At 36.4% G+C, this 24,308-nt stretch overlaps 1 protein-coding gene across 3 annotated transcripts in view; it reads left to right on the plus strand.

The window, feature by feature from the left end:
* The window catches only part of SACS (sacsin molecular chaperone), a 58,944-nt gene extending 36,116 nt beyond the window's left edge, over positions 1–22,828 (plus strand). For all 3 annotated transcript variants that reach the window (XM_035326292.1, XM_035326301.1, XM_035326310.1), the window contains 4 exons: positions 1,015–1,161; positions 2,289–3,771; positions 5,934–6,025; positions 9,436–22,828. In XM_035326292.1, coding sequence (XP_035182183.1) covers positions 1,015–1,161; positions 2,289–3,771; positions 5,934–6,025; positions 9,436–20,996 — 13,283 coding nt within the window. In that variant the 3' untranslated portion in view covers positions 20,997–22,828. The remainder of the gene's footprint in view (positions 1–1,014; positions 1,162–2,288; positions 3,772–5,933; positions 6,026–9,435) is intronic.
* The last annotated feature ends 1,480 nt before the right edge of the window (positions 22,829–24,308 follow it).

Below are 24,308 nucleotides of genomic sequence, written 5' to 3' on the forward strand. Positions count from 1 at the left end.
ATGGTACCTAAAGATGGTGTCTTCTGCACATGTAGTTTCTGCCTGTCTACTGCAAATATAGTTTCTCATAACCGTAAGGTTTTTAAATAGTCTAAAACATCTTGGTGTGACAGAGGCCAGTTATGTGCTTATCAAACAAATTAGTGTGCGTAATCATCCCACAAGACATTCAGCTGTGACTTGGAGATTTCAGTGATGAATGATCCACTGCTTGTTTCTGGCTTTTTCCAATTGTTAATCTCATTATGTCTTCTAATTTGAATTGGTCTGTCTAACTTTCTAGACACTTATTACTGCTATATCTTGCCACGTATTTCCCTCCAGTGGAGGTACTACTGTGATTAGTACATCTTCTGAACATCTTTTCAATATACTGCACTCTACGGGTACCTGAAGGGAGGCTGTAGCAAGGTGGGGGTTGGTCTATTCTCCCACGTGCCTGGTGACAGGACGAGGGGGAATGGGCTAAAGTTGTGCCAGGGGAGGTTTAGGTTGGATGTTAGGAAGAACTTCTTTACTGAACGGGTTGTTAGTCACTGGAACAGGCTGCCCAGGGAAGTGGTTGAGTCACCATCCCTGGAGGTCTTTAAAAGACGTTTAGATGTAGAGCTTAGGGATATGGTTTAGTGGAGGACTTGTTAGTGTTAGGTCAGAGGTTGGACTCGGTGATCTTGGAGGTCTCTTCCAACCTAGACTATTCTGTGATGCTGTGATTCTGTGATACCGAACAGAATGAGTTTAAGCCTTTTGCCATAGAGATCTTCTGAAAGAAATGTCCTTGTTTGCTTCTACTTTCTGCTCAGTTTTTCGGAATCATTCTTTTATATTGTGGACACAAAAAATAGATACCACATTAGAATGTAAATCTCTCAAGTACCATAAACAGAGGTAACTCTTTGCACGTGTGTACTTTAAAGAAATGCTTTCTCAGTTTTGTAAATTAATTCTCTGGAAGATTTCAACAGTAAATAATTCTCCTCTGTTACCTTTTTAATGCTTGCCTATTTATTCTAGGTCCAGCATTTTATGCATACAATGATGCAGTTTTCACCCCTGAGGACTGGCACGGTATACAGGAGATAGCAAGAAGCAGAAAGAAAGATGATCCCTTGAAAGTTGGAAGATTTGGAATAGGCTTTAATTCGGTTTATCATATAACAGGTACTCTCAGTAGATATATTCATTTTAAAATATTGATGTTTTAAATTATTTGATTATTTTAGATATTCATCAGGTATGTAACATCGTCTCTATACTATATTTTAAATTAAATCCCTAGCTGAGTTTCCCTATGGAGCATTCATAACTTTCTAAAACCCCTACAAGGCATCCTTCAGATTTGAAGGTTTGGGGGAGATTTACTTGTTCTAATAACATTATTACGTACTTAGTCACTTATATTGAAATTAACATTTCTCTACATTGTTCTTTCAGTTATGTGCAGCAGTTCACATTATAGAGGCCTGTAATATAGGGTATATAAGCAAGTAGAAGTCTCTAAATTAGACTGGTCCTAAACTTTCATGCAGGCTCTTTGTATAATAAGCAGTGATGTTTATTTCATGCTAAAAAGGATACTCCATAATAGAGAGATGTGCACATTTACACTGGACATAGATTTCTCCTCCCAAAAAACCAAAGCCACCCAAAACTCTAAGAAGAAAAGTCAGTTTTACTAACCAGAAATATTCAGTCTGGAAATATATTTTTCTGGTGAAATGTTTTATTACTGTATAGCAACAAAGTAGTAGAGTAAATAGTGCCTACAACCTTCATGGTAGGTACAGTAGTACACAATAAGTGGTAAAAATTGCTGAAATAACATTTCTAACTTGTGACTTTCTCTGAAGGGATTTTATAAGGCATAGAATGTTTTCTCACAGTATTCATGCTCTACTAAGGAAAATAAAAGCTTAATACATTCAGTGGTGGTTGATAGTTTGGGGAATTTATGCTTTTAAACGTGCCAGCCTTCAAGATCTGCAAAGTTTGAATGTAGTGGAATGTATCTTTAGCAATTTTTTATTTTTATTGTTCCCCCTTAAAGTATTGGAAAGGTGAAAGTATATAGTTGAAAAGAATTACACTTTTCTTGCTCTGTTTGCTAAAGTTCAAATAGTTGAATGACTACGTATATATTTAATTGCAGAATATTATCAATTCTACTAGGTTCATTGCAGTTTTAGAACACATGTTTTTCTTGCCCTTAAAAAAATCTTTCTATAAGACTGTATTTGAAAATTTGTTATTTTAGGATTGTTAATATTTGTTGGGTTTTATTGATGCAGATCTCCCTAGTATTTTCAGTGGGGAACAAATTGGAATGCTGGATCCCCATCAAACCCTCTTTGGACCGCATGAATCAGGCCAGTGTTGGAATTTGAAAGAAGATAGCAAGGAAATCAATGAACTTACAGACCAGTTTGCACCATTCATTGGTGTATTTGGCAGCACTAAGGAAACATTTAAGAATGGAAACTTTCCTGGTACATTTTTTCGCTTCCCACTTCGTCTGCAGCCTTCTCAACTGAGCAGTAATGTTTATGACAAACAGAAGGTTTTGGAGTTGTTTGAATCCTTCAGAGCAGATGCTGACACAGTGCTGCTCTTCTTAAAGAGTGTTCAGGATGTTTCATTGCATGTTAGGGAGGCTGATGGAACAGAGAAACTGATTTTCAGAGTAACTGCTAGTGAGAACAAAGCCTTGAAACATGAAAGACCCAATTCTATCAAAATTCTAGGAACTGCAATAAATCAGTACTGTAAGGGAGTTCCAAGCAATAGCATAACATGTGTGACATACCATGTAAATATAGTGCTGGAAGATGAGACTGTTAAGGACGCACAGAAAACGTCTTGGTTAGTATGTAATTGTGTAGGTGGTCGAGGAATGTGTACGGAACTGGATTGTTTAGCTGATGACTTGAAATTTGTTCCTACTATTGGAATAGCCATGTCTTTATCCAATAAAGAGGAGGAAAACGGAGCTGTGGCAGACTTTTCAGGAAGAGCATTTTGTTTTCTGCCTTTGCCTCCAGGTGAGGAAAGCAAAACTGGTCTCCCGGTTCATGTTAGTGGTTTCTTTGGTCTCACAGACAATAGAAGGAGTATCAAATGGCGAGAGCTGGATCAGTGGAGAGATCCAGCAGCTTTGTGGAATGATGTTCTTGTGGTGAATATAGTGCCAAAGGCGTATACCACCCTTATTCTGGAAGCTATCAAACGAATGGAGACTGAGAAAAATTCAGATTTTCCCCTGTCAGCTGAAAGAATTTATAGTTTATGGCCTGATGAGAACAAAATCAGGGTGCCCTGGAAACCAATTGTAGTACCTCTCTTTAAAGAGCTGCTCCAGCATACAGTTATTTACTCAATGAGTAATCAGTGGATAAAGGTGGAACAGGTGCACTTTTCTGAAATGGATGAGAGTTTGGAGTACACCCAGTCTGTTCTCAACTACCTCCAGGATTCAGGGAAGCAGATTGCCAAGGTGCCAGCAAATATTGCTAGTGCCGTGCATCTTACTACTACTTCTGTTAAAGCTGTGAAAAAAGTGACTCCTGCTGTTGTACGGCAAGTGCTAAGGAAATCTGGACACAGTGGACCTGCTGAAGAAAAGCTTCACCTCTTAGAATTTGTGCTTTCTGATGGAGTCTACAGTGAACTGATTGGATTGGAGCTTTTGCCACTGCAGAATGGAAATTTTATTCCTTTTTCCTCATCTGTGTCAGAACAGGATATCGTTTACATAACCTCAGAAGATTTTCCCAGGTATGTTTACCAGCAACAAGATGATATGCAGCAGCCTATGATGTAATGAAATATTGCATAAACAGAACTCAGTTCTCTTTATAAGTGTATGTGTTCATATACATATGTCTCATTTGAAAATGTTGACAGCTGCTTGCTATTATAACTTTCAAAAGAATCCTGTGATCTAGGCTTTAGGGGAATGCCTCAGATTAGCTTTCTTAGAATTAGTTTAGAATTAGTCAAATTAGCTTTCTTAGAGTCATAAACGATCAGAAACAGGAGGAGTTTAGGCACATGCATACTAGGAAGTACATTAAATCAGTTAATATTAAAAGGCTTTCTTAAAGTTTGAGATGGCTTTAGGCTTTTTTTTTTTTTTTAAAAACTGTATCTGTTCCTCCTTAAGAAGTTACCAATACATATGTGTATGACCCCCACATCCTCCTTTCAATCAGTTCCAATAATTTTCAGACCCTCTGCTTGAGATATGTGACATCTGGTATGTGTTTTGCTGCTTTAGTGGCCTTTGAGGAATGGAGATTAGAGTTGGAGTGTGCCCATGTAGATATTATTAAGGCAAAAAGTACTCCAAATAAAGGTGCCGCTCTAAGTTGCGGTTTGTGTTACATATAGACAATGCATCTTGAAGAAAAGCTTCAAAAGTTGCAGCGAGTTAGCTCGTTTTTGTTGCTTGAGAAGAGTTTGCCTTTTGCTGTTCTTTTTTATATTCTAAAACTCTCTCTTAGATCTTTCTTGTTCTAGACAATTCATCAGGGGATTGACGCAGATCTCAGAACCTGTGATTCTAGTGTATTCGTTAAAAAAAAAACAACAAAACACACACAAAAAAAACCCTAAGTGCTCTAGTATTGCTTGTGAGACGATTTGTCTTTTGATATTCTTTCACTTTTTTTTTCTCTTTCAAAATTTAAGCCATTACACCAATAGAGAACATACCCATGATGAGAGTAACAGATCTTCCTTATGGCCCTGCTTCAGACTAGTCATAAGATACTTTTCTGGGAAGTTAATGATACCTCTGTATCTCACTCAGTTTGTGTTTTGTTGTTACTGGACTTACTTGGTTAGTCTCATAAAACTGATACAAAAGCACATAGTATGCATATATCTACTTGCTAGCTATGATAATACAAATAGTAATGCTTTGCCTCTGTTCTTGAGTACAGTAAATACTTCCAATTGTAATGCTGTAAATACGATTAATTACGTAAGATATTTTCAAACACCTTCACTTGGATGGTTTGCTCTTTGCAGATTCAAATTTGGAGCCTGCTTAAAAAGCTGAAGTAAGCTCTTTACAAATTTCACAGACTCACAGGAGGGCTGATTTCAGAAGGCCCCCCTGGAGGCCCTTGGTGCCACCCCTGCCCAAGCAGGGACACCCAGAGCAGGCTGCCCAGGACCATGTCCACACGGCTTTTTGAGATCCTCAAGGAGGAGAACCCACAGAGCCTCTCTGGGCAAACTTTCTGTTAACACATGCTAGTGTTAACAAAAAGCAATCTGTTAATATGTGTAAACAGGCAATTTCTTTTGTTAACACATGCATTTGAAAGTAAGACTTGATCAACATCAAGTTTTACTTGTTATTTGTGTAATTTATATATCTGTTGTCAAAAGTAAATGGTTAGTTATTGGTGACTTCAGAATTGGAAAGAGCAGGGCCCTTAAACTAGTTGTTTAATTTTAAGTACCAATATGAGGTAAAGTGAAGAAATGACAAGATGAATGATGCTTGGTTACAGTAGTTTTAAACGGTGTCTGAACATAGACCAGTGTCTGGATATACAGATCTGTGTGAAGTCCTGGAATTAAATGTTGTATTTTTAATTCTTTCAGATAATTTTTGAGACGTAATATATATTATTATTTTTGTTGTTGTTGTTAGAATACAAATAGATGAAAATACTTCTCTAATACTAGTTTTTCTATCGAGAGAAAACTCTTATACCTGCTTTGAAAAGATGAGTAGTTGGAAAATTTATTTTCTTATTACTCTCTTTTTCTAAGTACATGAATTTCTTATAAATAGGAAAACACCTGCTGAAAGCCCAATTCTACATATGGAAGTGACTGCTTTGCATGCAACTCTTCTGTGTAGGAACATACATGAATTAGATGTTTTGCTAATGTGTTTTGGTTTTTGTATGGTGTGTTAGATCACTCTTTCCTGGCCTTGAAGGAAGGTTACTTTCTGATGACCTGAAGCCTGAGGTTCTAGCTGCTTTGAAAGAAGCTGCCAAAAGCAGAGGTAATGTCTTTGGTATTCTCATAGAGTGAAGCAGATTGTTTTAGAATTGCATTTAGAATTAGCCTTTTCCACTATTAGCAATGTCTCCTATGAAATAGAGCTTGTATAAATAAGCTGATCATTTTAAAAAAAAATAAGATACCACAGACTGAGTTGTAAATGGTGTAAATGAAAATTCTAAATGAACAAAAAGGCAAAAGCTAAAGGAGGATAAAAATTTACAATAAAATGATAGCAGGGCATGTCTTAGTGCAAATTTTGTGCAGCTAGTATTCTTCCTTGTAAGAAGGTCTGAGTTCTATTTTACATTTATACTGTTTTCTTATGTAATAGCTATGTCATATTTTTTATATTGTGGATCATCTTGTATCTCACAATTACAAGTGCACATCAATGCATTTTAGAAGTGCATTTAAAAAAACAACACATGAAACCATCTGAATCATCTGGCCTGGAGTATATGAAGACCGTATTAATTTTGTCAAGTATTACCTGAGTCTTAATTCCTAGCTTTTTGTTGTTTCAAAGCAGGCCTACTGAAAGACTTCTAATCATGATACAAATATCTGCATTTGTAGATATGATACTTCCATGTTTAGCTGCCTTCACTGTTAATTTTTTTTGTTTCTTTTCTAGTCAGCATTAGTTTAATTTACCTTTCTGCCCTTTCATTTCACTATGCATTTGATGGGTTGATTTGAAGTCTGTCTCCAAAACTTTTTTTTTTCCAAACAAGTCACACTTCAGCTTATTTTTAAGTAGTGTGTGTACAGTGAACTATTTTACTCTTCAATCTCTAGAAAATGTGCCTTTAAGAAAAACATTCACGTCTTTCTTTTTAAATTATTTATCCGAATTCTTTTTTTGACTGAAAACATTAAAACCAGAAATAGAATACTAGAAATCATTGTATTGTTTTTATTTCCTTGATACCCTTTATCATTGTCTTCGGTGGCAGTCTCTGTTTCTTCAGTCTGTATTCTGACCTTTTTTCCCTGCAATCCTTTTATGTTCTCTATTATTCTTCCTATTCAATTGGAAGCTTTCTGCTTTCTCCATGGTTTGTTTATCGCTCAATTATCAAAACTAATAGAAAAATAAGATAATTCTTAGGCAAATAAGATACATTATTGAAATTATGGCTAAGCATCTATGAAAAGACTGACAGAATTGGAGTGACTTATTTCACAGAATAAACAGGGTACATAAACATTGTATAGAAGATATGAAATTGGTGCTGGGACTTTCATTGGATATGAAGGGCTGCAGGTCTGAAACTATTGTTAAGAAAAAATATTTTCTAAAAGGCAGAGTTGTCAAAGCCTTATGGGAGGCATATTATGGGATGAGTGATGTCTATTTATTGTTGTAGGAAGGCTTGCTGGTCTATGAGTTGCAACAAATTCTATCCAGTTCTTCTAGTTACTAGAAAGAGTTTTGGTTACATTTGAGGTCAAACTTCCTGCTCTTCTTCCTTTGTCCATTTCTTTGAACTGCATTATTATAGGTACTTATTCTTGGTTGGTGGTATGCCTCCCGATGATTAGGAGAACATATTTTTGTAATAAATATAATAAGAATAGTTCTTCCAAATCTTTTAGAAATGCCTGGGGATGTTCAGATGACCCTTTGCAAGTTTTTAAGTAGCTTACTCTTCTCTACTTTCGACCTCCTCCTAAATTATTCTTCATTCTCAGATTTTGCATAGTTGTAAATTATACCTCCGTATCTCCAGTACCATAAATATGTACATTATAAATTTGTTAGAAATTTTTTTGAAACTTTTGAATTCTTGACAAGGATTTTACTTATATAATTGTAGAAATTATATTGGAGATATTCTTGATATCAATGTAGAAATAGAAACTTCCTTTATGATTTATTTGAGAACATGGGATATGCTTTTTTAAAAATTGTTTTGCACAAAGAGAATCAGATCTGTTTTTTTTTTTTTTTTTTTTTTTCTCTCTCCAAAAATGTGTTATAGTTTTGTAGCTAAAAGCTGTTCTATATTTGGTGTGTTAATGTGTAATTCACTAGATGCTTTCTAAATGGATTTGATTATGTTCTAGCCCAACAGCTTCTCTGGGGATTTTCAGGTATGGTTATCAGTTGAAGATGTACTGGTTTGGATTGAAGTTTGGTATTTGTGTGAATTTGGTGATTACCTATTCTTCTTACCCCTGGCTTTCTTGTAAATAAAACCTGCCAAGCATATCTGCCAAAAGATAGCTACCAAAAATAATTAGGAAAAGACTTCTAAATATAGATAAGGGGAAAATTGCCTATTAATGAAGTAAATCTTGTAGTTAATGTTACACAGAAATGATCAATATTTTCCTTGGTTTAATTATGTATATTTTAAAGTAAGATACTGGAAGTCTTCGTGCACTTTGGGAATTTAAAGTCACATTTAAAGATTTTGAGCACAGAACTAGCAATACTGTCTTAAAATGGGATTTTAGCTTAGCTTTTAAGTAGATTCTTAAGCAATTGGTCCACTGCTGCCAGTATTTCTCACTTTAAGGCTTCTGTGTTTTTCTAATAGCATGAGTAACAATACATTGCTCTGTAGGCATGAAGTAAAAGAAAACTTTTTTTTTGAAGGATTTTACTACTTATCTCCAGCAGAGCAATGACTGTAGGTAGTATCTTTAATTGGACTGTTGCTTTTAATGAAACAGCAGTTCTGTTTAGAAGGAAGAAAGATCTGAAGCTCAGATGTCTTGATTCCCTTTTTTGTTTTTGGTGTCACTTGTAGGTATTGGTATTTTTGTGTTCTGAACTATTTTCTTGAAAACTAGAGCATCTGTGGCTTAGTGTAAGCTGTATAATTAAGATATGTTAGCATTTCTTTTAATGAAGGCTTTCACAAAAAGAATAAAAACATGCACATCTAAACTTAGTTTCAGCATTTCTTGAAGAACAGAGTTTTCTTGCTTGTCAGTCTTTAGTGTAAGAGCCTCTGTACCTACTCTGGTTTGCTACATCTAATAAATAAGCTTTCAAAACTACTGTAATCCTTGTGGATATAGACAAACAAATAATGGATTAGGTTCTTATTTGCAACTGGGCAAGTAAGTAGAGTAAAGAATCAACCAAACAGGAAAATACTTTGGAAGCTTTGACTTTGATTGTAAATCTGTAGTTGCTTTGTATGCCTGAAGGTTCTTATAGCAAACTAACAAGTGCAGTAACTTATTTTTGATTAAAAAAACATTTTTGATTGTTTTTTATACTAATATGGAATGTATTTTTAATTAACTCCTAAAAGCAAGAGTGGCTGGTATATGCAGTTCTATTTAGCAGTTTTTCCACAGAAAGGGGAGCTTCATTTCTAAATTCAAAAAGCACTTTGTTATGTAACTCTGCTCTGATTTTCATGGTTTACCCTTTTGCTGTAATTTCAGGAAGACCGTGCACTCAGCTGCAGCTTCTGAACCCAGAAAGATTTGCTCGGCTAATTAAGGAAGTTATGAATAGTGTGTGGCCTGGCAGAGACATGGTGGTACAGTGGTATCCAGGTTTGGAAGACAAAAATCACCCATCAATTTCCTGGCTTAAGATGGTCTGGAAGAACCTCTACCTGCATTTTTCTGATGACTTGAGTGTGTTTGATGACATGCCGCTTATCCCTAAGACTCTTCTGGAGGAAAACCAAACATCAGTGGAACTGGTTAGATTTAGGAATCCATCACCTATTATTCTGGAAGATGAATCTGAGACTCAGCTCCCGGAATACTTAGCAGATATTATTCAGAAAGTTGGTGGAGTGGTACTTAAGAAACTAGATGTTTCTATCCAACACCCGCTTATGAAGAAATACGTGCATCCACCATTACCAAGTGCTGTTTTACAAATAATGGAAAAAATGACCCTACAGAAACTATGCAATCAGGTTGCATCATTACCATCAACACATAAAGATGCTCTTAGGGCATTCTTAGCTAGTTTAACTGATGCAAATGAAAAAGAGAGAAGAATTATTCAGGAATTGCTGATATTTAAAAAAATGGAAAAATTATCTGATGAAGGTGTCCCTGCTTTTGCTGGACTGAAAGGTAGTAAGGTATTACACCACACTGCTAAAATTCCACCTGGTCTAAGGTTTTCTGTTCCAATAATTGACAGCAGTGATGAAGCTACTATTCGCTTAGCTAACCTGCTAAAAATAGAACAGCTAAAGAGCACAGATTGCTTGAAGTTTATTATAGAAGACATAAAAAGTGATTTTTATTCATATGACGAAACAACAAAGATAATGCAATGGGTTCTTGAAAATCTGACTTTTCTGAAAAATGAGAATACGGATGTGATAGATTGGCTGACTACACTGAAGTTTATTAGGATTTCACAAGAAAAGGTAATGACAGCAAATGAACTCTTTGATCCTGAGGTGGAACTGCTGCAAAACTTGTTTTATGCTGAGGAGGAGATTTGCTTCCCCCCTGCTATTTTTACATCTTCAGATATTCTTCATTCTCTGAGACAAATAGGCTTAAAAAGTGAAGCCAATCTTGAGGAAAGTGATATTGTGAGAGTGGCAAATAAAATTGAAAACTTGCATGCTAACTCTAACACCGATCATGATTTACTGTTAAGAAAAGCTAGAACTCTCTTGATGATTTTAAACAAAAACCATATGCTGCTTCAGTCATCTGAAACAAAAACTGTGCTGAAAAAAATAAAGTGGATTCCTGCAAGTAAGGAAAGACCTCCAAATTATCCAGGATCCTTAGTTTGGAAAGGAGATCATTGTAATCTGTGTTTACCGCCAGAAATGTGTGATATCTCTCACGCAATTTTAGTAGGTTCCTCAGTTCCTCTTGTGGAAAATGTGCAGTTAGATATAGAAAAAGCACTTGGCATCTCCACAAAGCCCAGCATAAAAGCAGTTTTAAAACATTTCAAGGTAGTTGTTGATTGGCACAGTTCTAAAACCTTCAGTGATGAGGACTACTATCAGTTTCAGCATATCTTGCTTGAAATTTATGGGTTTATGCATGATCATTTAGAAGAAGGGAAAGAAGCTTTTAAAGCCTTGAAATTTCCCTGGGTTTGGACAGGAAAAACATTTTGTTCCCTCACACAAGCAGTAATAAAGTCAGTACCTGATCTTGATCTCCAGCCATATCTGCATTATGTGCCAAAAACTATGGCAAAGTTTCACCAGTTGTTTAAATGTTGTGGTTCAATTGAGCAGTTAACACCAGACCATGTTTCTATGGTCATTCAGAAAATATATCTGAAAAGCGAGCAGACTCTCTCAGAACAAGAGAGTAAACAAAATCTTCACATTATGTTGAGCATTATAAGATGGCTGTACAGCAATCAGATCCCTGCAAGTCTGCATACACCCATGCCACTGTACAGTGGCAAACTTCCTTATAAACTTGCAATGAGGCCAATTCATGAATGCTGTTATTGTGATATCAAAGTTGATGATTTAAATGATTTGCTTGAAGATTCTGTTGAACCAATAATTTTGGTGCACGAAGACATACCGATGAAAACTGCTGAGTGGTTAAATGTCCCATGCCTTAGCACAAGATTGATTAATCCAGAAAACATGGGTTTTGAGCAATCTGGGCAAAGAGAGCCTCTGACTGTAAGAATTAAAAACATTTTGGAAGAGTACCCTTCCATTTCAGACATCTTTAAAGAACTTCTTCAAAATGCTGATGATGCTAATGCAACAGAATGTAATTTCCTGATTGACATGAGGAGAAATATGGATATAAGAGAGAATCTTCTGGATCCAGGAATGGCAGCGTGTCATGGTCCAGCTTTGTGGTCGTTCAATAATTCTGAATTTTCTGACTCTGATTTTCTAAATATAACTCGATTAGGAGAGTCTTTAAAAAGGAGTGAAGTTGACAAAGTAGGAAAATTTGGACTGGGTTTCAATTCTGTTTATCATATTACTGATGTTCCTATTATTTTGAGCCGGGAGTTCATGATTATGTTTGATCCAAATGTTAACCATATCAGTAAGCATATTAGAGATAAATCTAATCCTGGGATCAAAATTAACTGGAGTAAACAACAGAAGAGGCTGCGAAAATTTCCAAATCAGTTTAAGCCATTTATAGGAGTTTTTGGTTGCCAGCTACCACTGACTGTAGAATCTCCATATAGCTACAAAGGAACACTTTTCAGGCTCTCCTTCAGAACTCAGCAGGAAGCTAAAGTGAGTGAAGTCAGCAGCACATGTTACAATACAGCAGACATTTATTCTCTTGTGGATGAATTTAGCATTTGTGGTCATAGACTGATAATATTTGCTCAGAGTGTAAATTCAATGGTTTTGAAATACTTGAAAATTGAGGAAGATGATCCTGGGGTGGCACAAGATGTTATCACTATTAAAAAAAAAAATTGTTCTTCCAAAGCCTTGAGTACACCAAATGTAAGTGTTTTAAAGGAAGCAGCTAAACTAATGAAGGTCTGCAGCAGCAGTAATAAAAAGCTTCCCACTGAAACACCAAAGTCCTCGTGTATCTTACAGATAGTAGTAGAAGAATTTCACCATGTATTCAGGCGGATTGCTGATTTACAGTCTCCACTCTTCCGAGGTGCAGAAGATGATCCAGCTTCTTTCTTTGAAATGGCTAAATCAGGACAGGTGAAAAGGTCAGCTGATGAACTGCCACAGAAGACAGTAGATTCAACAACGTGGCTCATATGTTCTTGCATGGACACTGGCGATGCTTTAAAATTTTCATTACATGAAAGTGGACGAAGACTAGGTCTTGTTCCCTGTGGTGGAGTGGGAGTGTTGCTGTCTGAAACCCAGGATCAAAAGTGGATTGTGAAACCTAATTGCAATAACGTAGGTGAAGTATTCTGCTATTTACCTCTACGAATAAAAACAGGTTTACCTCTTCATATAAATGGCTGCTTTGCAGTTACTTCAAACCGGAAAGAGATTTGGAAAACAGACACAAAAGGGAGATGGAACACAGTATTCATGAGGCATGTTATTGTTAAAGCCTACATAGAAGCTCTGTGCGTTCTGCGTGACATGGCAATCAGTGGTGAGCTAGTTGACTATAATTACTGTGCTGTGTGGCCAGATCCTGATTCAGTTCATGATGATTTTTCTGTTATTTGTCAAGGGTTCTATGAAGACATAGCTCATATGAAAAGCAAAGAAGGGATCAAAGTGTTTTCTGATGGTTTTTCTTGGGTTTCGATGAAGAATGTAAGGTTCCTAGATGACTCGATACTGAAACGACCAGATGTTGGACAGTCAGCTTTTAAGATCTTTCTAAAGTACCTTAAAAAAACTGGTTCCAAAAATCTGTGTGCTGTAGATCTCCCTTCTTGGGTTAAGACAGGATTTGAAGAAGCAGGATGCAAATACATATTATTGGAGAACACTTTCTCTGAGAAACAGTTCTTTTCTGAGGTGTTTTTCCCTAATATTCAGGAGATTGATGCAGAGCTGCGTGATCCTTTGATGCGTTATGTTCTTAATGAAAAACTTGAGGAGTTTTCAGGAATTCTTCGTGTTACTCCGTGTATTCCTTGTTCTTTGGATGGACATCCGTTAGTTACACCATCAAGACTGATCCATCCTGAAGGAAGAGTTGCAAAGTTATATGATGCTGAAGATGGAAGATTTCCTTATGGCACCACTCAGGATTATCTTAATCCAGTCATTTTGGTTAAACTTGTTCAATTGGGAATGGCTAAAGATGATATCTTATGGGAAGATCTGATAGAACGTGCGGAGTCAGTGGCTGAAGTTAACAAGATAGATCATGCAGCAGCTTGTCTCAGAAGCAGTATTATATTGAGTCTTATTGATGAAAAACTGAAGTGTAGGGACCCTAGAGCTAAAGAATTTGCTGAAAAATGTCAAACCATCCCTTTTCTTCCTTTCCTTAGCAAGCCAGCAGGCTTCACGCTACACTGGAAAGGCAGTGATTTTGAGCCTGAAGTAATGTTTTCAGCAACTGATCTTTTCACTGCTGATCATCAAGACATAGTTTGCCTAATACAACCGATTCTTAATGAAAATTCCCATTCCTTTAAAGGTTGTGGTGCTTTGTCATTGGCTGTAAAAGAATTTTTGGGTCTACTGAAGAAACCAGCTGTTAATCTGGTCATAAATCAATTGGAAGAAGTTGCAAAGTCATTTGATGGCATTACATTATATCAGGAGAATATCACTAATGCTTGCTACAAACATCTACATGAAGCAATGTTACAAAATGAATCATCAAAAGCTATGATAATTGAACAGCTGACAAATTATAGTTTTATTCTTGTTGAGAATGTCTATGTTGATCCAACAAAAGTGTCTTTTCACTTGAATTTTGAAGCAGCGCCATATCTATATCAGCTGCCTAATAAATACAAAAATAGTTTCCGTGAGCTATTTGAAAGTGTGGGTGTAAGACAGGCTTTTGCAGTTGAAGATTTTGCACTTGTTCTGGAATTAATAAATCAGGAAAGAGGGACCCAGCAACTAACAGAAGACAATTTTCAGCTGTGCAGGAGAATAATCAGTGAAGGAATATGGAGCCTCATTAGAGAGAAGAAGCAGGAATTTTGTAAGAAAAAGTATGGTGAGATTTTGTTACCTGATACTCGTCTTGCACTTCTGCCTGCAAAATCTTTGTGTTACAATGACTGTCCATGGATTAAAGTTAAAGACACAACTGTTAAGTATTGTCATGGTGATATTCCGAGGGAAGTTGCAGTAAAGCTTGGAGCAATACCAAAACGTCATAAAGCTTTAGAAAGGTACGCCTCCAATATTTGTTTTACTACTCTTGGAACAGAATTTGGCCAGAAAGAAAAACTGACAAGTAGAATTAAAAGCATTCTTAATGCTTACCCTTCAGAAAAAGAAATGCTGAAAGAGCTCCTTCAGAATGCGGATGATGCAAAAGCTACAGAGATCTGTTTTGTGTTTGATCCTAGACAGCATCCAGCTGATAGAATATTTGATGAGAAATGGGCACCGCTTCAAGGACCAGCACTGTGTGTTTACAACAATCAGCCTTTTACAGAAGATGACATTAGAGGAATTCAGAACCTTGGAAAAGGTACTAAAGTAGGAAATCCCTGTAAAACTGGACAATATGGTATAGGTTTCAATTCTGTTTATCACATTACTGACTGCCCTTCTTTCATATCTGGCAATGATATACTTTGTATTTTTGATCCTCATGCTAGATATGCACCAGGTGCAACATCAACAAGTCCTGGCCGCATGTTTAGGGATTTAGATGCAGATTTCAGAACACAGTTCTCAGATGTACTGGACCTCTACTTAGGAAATCACTTTAAGCTGGATAATTGTACAATGTTTAGGTTTCCTCTTCGAAATGGAGAAATGGCTAAAGTATCAGAAATTTCCTCAGTTCCATGCTCAGATAGAATGGTCCAAAATCTTTTAGATAAGCTGCGTACGGATGGAGCGGAACTCTTAATGTTTTTGAACCACATGGAAAAAATTTCTATTTGTGAGATAGAAAAAACAACAGGAGCACTGAATGTATTGTATTCTGTACAAGGAAAAATCACTGATGGAGACAGATTAAAACGAAAGCAATTCCATGCATCTGTAATTGACAGTGTAACTAAAAAAAAACAGCTAAGTGAAATACCTGTGCAACAGATAACTTACACGATGGATACTGAAGACTCTGAGGGGAATCTTACAACTTGGTTAATTTGTAACAGGTCAGGCTTTTCTGCCATGGAAAAGGTATCTAAAAGTGTGGTTTCAGCCCACAAGAATGAGGACATAACTCTTTTTCCACGTGGTGGGGTAGCAGCTTGCATTACTCATAATTACAAAAAACCCCACAGAGCGTTCTGTTTCTTACCTTTATCTTTAGAAACTGGGCTACCTTTTCATGTGAATGGACACTTTGCTCTGGATTCTGCAAGAAGAAATCTGTGGCGTGATGATAATGGAGTTGGAGTAAGAAGTGACTGGAATAATAGCCTAATGACAGCACTGATAGCACCAGCCTATGTTGAATTGCTGATTCAGCTGAAGAAACGGTATTTTCCAGGCACTGATCCTACAGTGTCAGTACTGCAGAACACAGCAGTTCATGTTGTGAAAGACACTTTGAAAAAGTTTTTATCCTTTTTTCCAGTCAATAGACTTGATATTCAGCCGGATTGGTATTGTTTAGTGAAAGCAGTTTACAGTTGTATTTATGAAGATTTGAAGCGTCTTTTACCTGTAATGCGAGCTCCGAATGTTGATGGCTCTGATTTGCATTCTGCTGTTATCATCACATGGGTTAACATGTCTACGGTGAATAAAGGCAGGCCGTTCTTTGACAACTTGCTACAAGATGAATTGCAACATCTCAAAAATACAGAATACAACATTACAACTCGGAAGTCTGTGGCTGAAAATGTTTACAGACTCAAACATTTACTCTTAGAAATTGGATTTAATTTGGTATACAACTGTGATGAAACTGCAAATCTCTATCACTGCTTGGTAGATGCAGATATTCCTGTCACCTATGTGACACCTGCTGATGTTCGATTATTTTTGATGACATTTTCTTTTCCAGACTCTAACTGCCACATTGGAAAGTTACCGTGTCGTCTTCAGCAGACAAATTTAAAACTCTTCCATAGTCTCAAACTTCTGGTTGACTATTGTTTTAAAGATGCAGAAGAAAATGAAATCCAAATTGAGGGCTTGCCACTCCTTATTACCCTTGATAATGTTCTGCAGATTTTTGATTCGAAGAGGCCAAAGTTCTTAACAACATACCATGAACTGATTCCATCTCGCAAGGATCTCTTTATGAACACATTGTATTTGAGGTACAACAATATTTTACTTAGCAGTGATGTAGCAAAAGTCTTTGATATCACAAGCTTTGCTGAGTTGTTATCTTCAGTGTTGCCTAGAGAATATAAAACTAGAAGTTGTATGAAATGGAAAGAAAACTTTGCAAGTGAATCTTGGCTTAAAAATGCCTGGCATTTTATTAGTGAGTCTATAAATGTCAAGGAAGAGCAAGAAGATACACAAGCAAAATTTGATGATGTTGTTGAAACTTTGAAGGACTGGACGTTGCTTCCAGGTGTAAAGTTTACTGTCTCAGCTAATCATCTTGTTGTGCCAGAGTGTGATGTTTTGCTGCCCCTCAGCATTATGCATATTGCTGTTTTTCCAAATGCTCAGAGTGATAAAGTCTTTCATGCTTTAATGAAAACAGGTTGTATTCAGTTGGCATTGAACAAAATTTGCTCCAAAGACAGTGCTTTAGTGCCTTTGTTGTCAGGACGTACAGCAAATATAGATAATCCTTCAAGCATTCTGAAAGCCATACAATACATGGTACAAACATCAACTTTTAGAACTGAAAAGTTAGCAGAATGTGACTTTGAGGCTCTCTTAATGTACTTCAATTGCAATTTATGTCATTTGACATCTCAGGATGACATTAAAATTTTAAAGTCTCTTCCATGTTATAAATCCATTAGTGGCCGATACATCAGCATTTCAAAATATGGGACGTGTTATGTGCTCACAAAAAGCATCCCATCAGTAGAAGTAGATAGATGGACACAGTCAACTTCATCAGCTTTTCTCGAAGAGAAAATTCATCTGAAAGACTTGTATACTGTGCTTGGCTGTGTCTCTGTGGATGATCTTGAAGTGTACTTGAAACATCTTCTTCCAAAAATTGAAAGTTTGTCTTACGATGCAAAATTGGAACACTTGATCTACTTAAAGAACAGGCTAACTAGCATTGAAGAAACTTCAGAAATGAAAGAACAGTTGTTTGAAAAGCTTGAAAATATATTGATCATTCATGATGCAAGCAATAGATTAAAACCTGCAAAATATTTTTATGACAGGACAGTAAAAGTCTTTGAAGTTATGCTTCCTGAAAAATTATTTATACCTCAAGATTTTTTTAAGAAACTAGAACAACTTACAAAACCGAAAAGTCAAGCTGCGTTCCTTCCATCATGGATAACTTTTCTACGACATATTGGGCTAAAATTCATTATTTCACAGCAACAGTTATTACAATTTGCTAAGGAGATCAGTATGCGAGCTAATACAGAAAACTGGTCTAAAGAAACACTGCAGAATACTGTTGATGTCCTCCTTCATCACATATTTCAGGAAAGAACTGATCTTTTGTCAGGAAACTTTCTGAAAGAATTATCATTAATTCCTTTTCTGTGCCCTGAACGAGCACCAGCAGAATTTGTTAGATTTCATCCTCAGTATCAAGAAGTTAATGGGACGCTCCCTCTTATACGATTCAACGGGGCACAAGTGAATCCTAAATTCAAACAGACTGATGTGTTACAGTTGCTGTGGACCTCATGTCCCATTCTTCCAGAGAAAGCAACGCCCTTAAGTATCAAAGAGCAAGAAGGAAGTACTCTTGGTGCACAAGAACAACTTGAGCAAGTTTTAACTATGCTGAATGTTAATTTAGACCCTCCCCTGGACAAGGTTATCAATAACTGCAGGAACATATGCAATATAACGACTGTGGATGAAGAAATGGTGAAAACTAGGGCCAAGGTCCTGAGAAGCATTTATGAATTTCTTAGTACAGAGAAAAGGGAATTCCGCTTTCAGCTTAGAGGTGTCTCTTTTGTAATGGTGGAAGAAGGTTGGAAGCTCCTGAAGCCTGAAGAGGTGGTAATAAACCTTGAGTACGAATCTGACTTTAAACCTTATCTTTACAAACTTCCTTTAGAACTTGGTACTTTCCATCAGTTATTTAAACTTCTGGGTACTGAAGATATTATTTCAACAAAACAGTATGTTGAAGTTCTAGGTCGCATATTCAAGAACTCTGAAGGAAAGCAATTGGATCCTAATGAAATGCGCACAGTTAAAAGAGTAGTTTCTGGCCTGTTCAAAAGTCTTCAGAATGATTCCGTCAAGGTTAGGAATGACCTTGAGAATATGAGGGATTTTGCCCTTTATCTTCCCAGTCAAGATGGCAGGTTAGTAAAGTCAAGTATCTTAGTTTTTGATGATGCACCCCACTACAAAAGTAGAATTCAGGGTAACATTGGCGTACAGATGCTTGTTGATCTTAGCCAGTGTTATTTAGGCAAAGACCATGGTTTTCACACTAAACTGATAATGTTATTCCCTCAGAAACTGAGGCCTCGCTTGCTTAGCAGTATTCTGGAAGAACAGTTGGATGAAGAGTCTCCCAAAATTTGTCAATTTGGAGCATTATGTTCTTTGCAGGGGAGATTACAATTACTGTTATCTTCAGAACAGTTCATCACAGGACTCATTAGGATTATGAAGCATGAAAATGACAATGCGTTTTTAGCTAATGAAGAAAAAGCAATAAGACTTTGCAAAGCTTTGCGAGAAGGTTTGAAAGTTTCCTGTTTTGAGAAGTTGCAAACGACGTTAAGAGTTAAAGGCTTTGCTCCTATTCCCCACAGTAAAAGTGAAACATTTGCTTTCCTAAAGAGATATGGAAATGCAGTAATATTGCTTTATATACAGCATTCGGACAGCAAAGACATAAATTTCCTGCTAGCGTTAGCAATGACCTTAAAATCTGCAACTGACAACCTGATTTCTGATACCTCATATTTAATTGCCATGCTGGGTTGCAATGACATTTACCGGATCAGTGAGAAGCTTGACAGTCTAGGGGTGAAGTATGACTCTTCTGAACCATCAAAACTTGAACTACCAACACCTGGCACTCCTATACCAGCTGAAATTCACTATACGCTTCTTATGGATCCAATGAATGTTTTTTATCCTGGTGAATATGTTGGTTACCTTGTTGATGCTGAAGGCGGTGATATATATGGGTCATATCAACCGACTTACACATATGCAATCATTGTACAAGAAGTAGAACGAGAAGATGATGAAAGTCACAGTTTTCTAGGGAAGATTTACCAGATTGATATCGGATATAGTGAGTATAAAATAGTAAGCTCTCTTGACTTGTACAAATTTTCAAGACCTGAGGAAAGTTCTCAAAGCAGGGATAGCACTCCTTCTACCCCAACTAGTCCTACAGAATTTCCAGCGCATGGACTGAGAACAATTCCACCTCTCTTCAGTGGTAGAGATGGCCACAAAACAACATCCTCAAAACATCACTCTCCAAAGAAGATAAAGCCAAACTCCTTGCCAGAAATACTACGAGAAGTGACATCTGTGATTGAACAGGCTTGGAAGCTTCCAGAATCTGAAAGAAAAAAGATTATTAGAAGGCTGTATCTTAAATGGCATCCAGATAAAAATGCAGATAATCTTGATATAGCTAATGAAGTTTTCAAACATTTACAGAATGAGATTAACCGGATGGAAAAACAGGCCTTTATGGATCAAAACATGGACAGAGCCTCAAGAAGAACATTTTCATCCTCAGCTTCTCGATTTCAGTCAGATAAATTTTCATTTCAGAGATTTTATACTTCATGGAATCAAGAAGCAACAAGCCACAAATCTGAACGGCAGCAGCATAAAGAGAAATGTCCATCTTCCACAGGGCCGTCTTTCTCGCAACGCTTTTTTGTCCCACCTACGTTCAGATCCGTTGGCAATCCTGTAGAGGCACGCAGATGGCTTAGGCAGGCCCGAGCTAACTTTTCAGCTGCAAGAAATGATCTCCATAAAAACGCCAATGAATGGGTATGCTTTAAATGCTACCTTTCTACTAAACTAGCTTTGATTGCAGCTGACTATGCTGTGAAGGGAAAATCAGACAAAGATGTAAAACCAGCAGCCCTTGCACAAAAGATAGAAGAATATAGTCAACAACTTGAAGGGCTTACAAATGATGTTCAGACATTGGAAGCTTATGGAGTAGATAGCTTAAGAACTAGGTACCCTGACTTACTTCCTTTTCCACAGATTCCAAATGATAGGTTTACTTCCGAGGTTGCTATGAGAGTGATGGAATGTACTGCTTGTATCATAATAAAGCTTGAAAACTTTATACAACAAAAAGTGTAAGGCGTTTGAAGATGTTAGAGAACTGCATTGTCAAGAGCTTAGGTATTTCATGTGATGAGACACAAATGTGATTGTGCAGATTACTGAACATCCAAGGGGTTACACATTGCAAAGAAGTTTAGAAGTATAATGCGCACAGGTGGATGGTACTGAAGTGATTAGAATTGAAATTTATTTAAATGGGATTTATTTTTAACTGAGCCTGCTGTATAAGCAAACTGTAAAACATGAATATTTTTAAAAATTTCCAAGGAAACCGAGCTGCAAAAATTAGCTGTATGTATAATATCGTGATTAATTGGCATATTATTGATCTGCACTTTATATAACCAAAGCTTAGCTTTCTGTTAGATGAAGCCTGTAAATATAACTCCTCATTAGATTTTATTTCATTTAATATTATGTTTCCAAATAGATAATGCCATTTTTCAATGTACTAATCTTAAGACTGGACATACTATGAAGTAGGAGGTGGGATGGAAAATAAAATAACATTGGAGATGCTGCTCCAAACCATTTGTTTTCTTTTGCGTTTTGTGGACATTCATGTCAATTATAGTAATATTCTTATCAGCTGGATCTGATTATAGATTTGCTGCAGTCTCTCCTTGTGGACATTTAAAGGATTGTACCTGTGAATTGGTACAGTATTTTAATTCTGAATGATGATACTTGATTTAACATGCAACTTCATGTCATGCATTGATTGCATTTACTTTGTTGTAAAATAATTATTTAATTTACTTTTTTTTTTTTTCTAGAGCCTGTCTTCTTTTGTTTAATGAACAACTGCATGTGGATGATACAATATTGTTGACCATTATTATACAGTGTATTATGATGATTTTTTTTGAAAACCACACACCAAACCCTAGTTTTCAGATGTATGTGTGCCTTTGTGCATGTACATATATATATACATTTTTCCACAAACAAACACTGGTAGTAGTACAGTTCAGTATTCAGTAACACATTTCTGGTGTACAGTGAATGCTTTTTTTTTTTTTTTTTTTTTTTTTTTTTTTTTTTTTGTTACACATGTAAAGGTGCTGCGATGTTATACTTTTGTTGCTCACAACAGCCCTGCAGAAGTCATTTTTTAGTTCACGCTCTTTCTTTCATAGTTCGTAATACTTCTGGTAATGTCATGCTGCAATATGTTCAACATTAACCATTTGTAGAAAAATAAAATAAAATGAAGGATAATGCTAAACAGAAGGCTTCTTCTTTACTGGATGAGCCACACTTAACATGTTAATCACTTTCCAGTGACATGCTGCTATGATTGGTTACTCAACAGCACAGCAAAACTGTAATTTAACTTACAGAATGCAAAGGAAAATAACAGTGACCTTGCAGGGCTGATACAGCTGTTAGAAGTGTTAAAATCCAAAATAAAAATCATGACAAAAGCTTCTTCAGTTTTGTGCAATCTGTAAAGGGCTTGTTCTCTGAAAATATTCTGGAAAATCTTGCAAATAATTAACAGTAGTGGGAAGAAAATTGATGTTTGGAAAGTGATACTCTTTCTGGTTGTGAAGCCCTGTTATTATTTCTGCTATTAAATATTAAGTGCCATAATTTTAATAAAAATGCAAGCATACTTCAGTCTGATGTGTCTTGGTTTTATAAAGTAGACTAAATTTACCTATTATTTCAAGCTTTCTATTATATAATATGCAATCTTTTCAATTCTAAACAATTGTACAGATTCTAATATTAAAAAGTAAAAATGCATTTTTTCTCGCAACGACAAATGTTTGTGATTTTCTCAAGAAATTGTACATTTTGTTGATTTTTTTCAATAAATAGCATGTAAGTAAACTACAAAAGCTCTCGTGTGCCATGAAATAAATTGGTTAATTCCCTATATATTTTTAAACACTTGTTGCTCATCCTTATTTTGTGTATTAAGACAGATGAATAGTATTCAGAATAAGCATAATACAAAGAAGGGGGAATAGGTCTCCCTGTTTTTCAGTTTAAGTACACCTAAAATGCAAGGTAGCAGTGGGACATGGAAATAGCAGAGAAGCTATGTTGAACACTTTTCCATTTTTAGGTGAGATCTTGAGGAAGGAAATCTTTAAAGTATGTAACTATGTTTTGTAAGTAACTTATGTTGCGGTAACAATGAACCATTAAAATCGCTGCGCAAAATTGCTAAGCTATTTTGTTAACTATGTCAGCTATTCTCTGAACCAGAGAAAGCCCTCAGGATTAATAGGCTCTGTTCTCTGGACAGCTTTCCTAATTTTTAAAGCTTTTGTCCAAAGAAGTCTTGAAAGGCGATGGGCTATATCAAAACCATTTATGCCACGAAACAGCAGTGATCAGGTGAAACGTGACCTTCCATTTGAAACAAAAAAATTGCAGTAAAGTGAAAAAAAAACACCACAATCATTGAGTGCTGATGGTATAGGAAAAAAATGGTCCCAGTTCTTAGGAAGCATAATGGTCTAAATTAAGTTTAAATGCTGAACCAAGATGAGCAAGAAAACCTGAATGACACAGAATAAATAATTTATTCTATTAATGTGTTTGTTGATGCCATCTGTAAGTTGGAACAGAATTTACATATGGGTGCAGAAAGACAGGCAAGATTGTGTGTCTACATTGGAAGTCTCCATTTTCATTTGTTTAATTCTCTGTAACAGCCTAAGTAAGGAGGCCTCATGAGACCAGGAAACCATGTGATAGAGATGGATTTCATAAGTGTATTTTAATCCCTAGAGGGGGACAAAACCAAAATGCCTTAATTCATGTTTCCTTTTGGCTCAGCTGGGAGCTTTGGAAATGCGTAGTATCATTCCTAAGTTCAAGGAAAGGTTGGACGTGGTGCTTAGGGATGTGGTTTAGTGGGTGACATTGATGATAGGGGGTGGTTGGACCAGATGATCTTGGAGGTCTTTTCCAGCCTTAATGACCCGATGATTCTATGACCAAGTTCCTGGGCTTCCGACAGTATGTTGTGATGATGCTTAGTAAGGGTCTGTAGAAATAAATGTTTGCGTTCAGGTTCAACAGAAAAACATTTTACAAGTAATTCAGCATATTACACAAATTCATGAGTGAAAAAGTTTTTCAGCTAGTTATATATCCACATGCACCAATAATGTGAGTCTCTAAAAGGAGCTATAGCAGTCCTGTCTTCCAGGATTATAGTTTCGAGGCTTAACACGGATAACCGCTACAGGATAGTGACTGAACCATCAATCAGTAGCTTAAATCTATGCAGCTGTCGTGGTAGAGTCTTGTCAAGTTTGTTGCTATTTATCTTCTTGTGAAAGTTTCAAAAGTTTTCAACAGCAC

The sequence above is a fragment of the Oxyura jamaicensis genome, chromosome 1, assembly GCF_011077185.1.
Source record: "Oxyura jamaicensis isolate SHBP4307 breed ruddy duck chromosome 1, BPBGC_Ojam_1.0, whole genome shotgun sequence".
NCBI lineage: Eukaryota > Metazoa > Chordata > Aves > Anseriformes > Anatidae > Oxyura > Oxyura jamaicensis.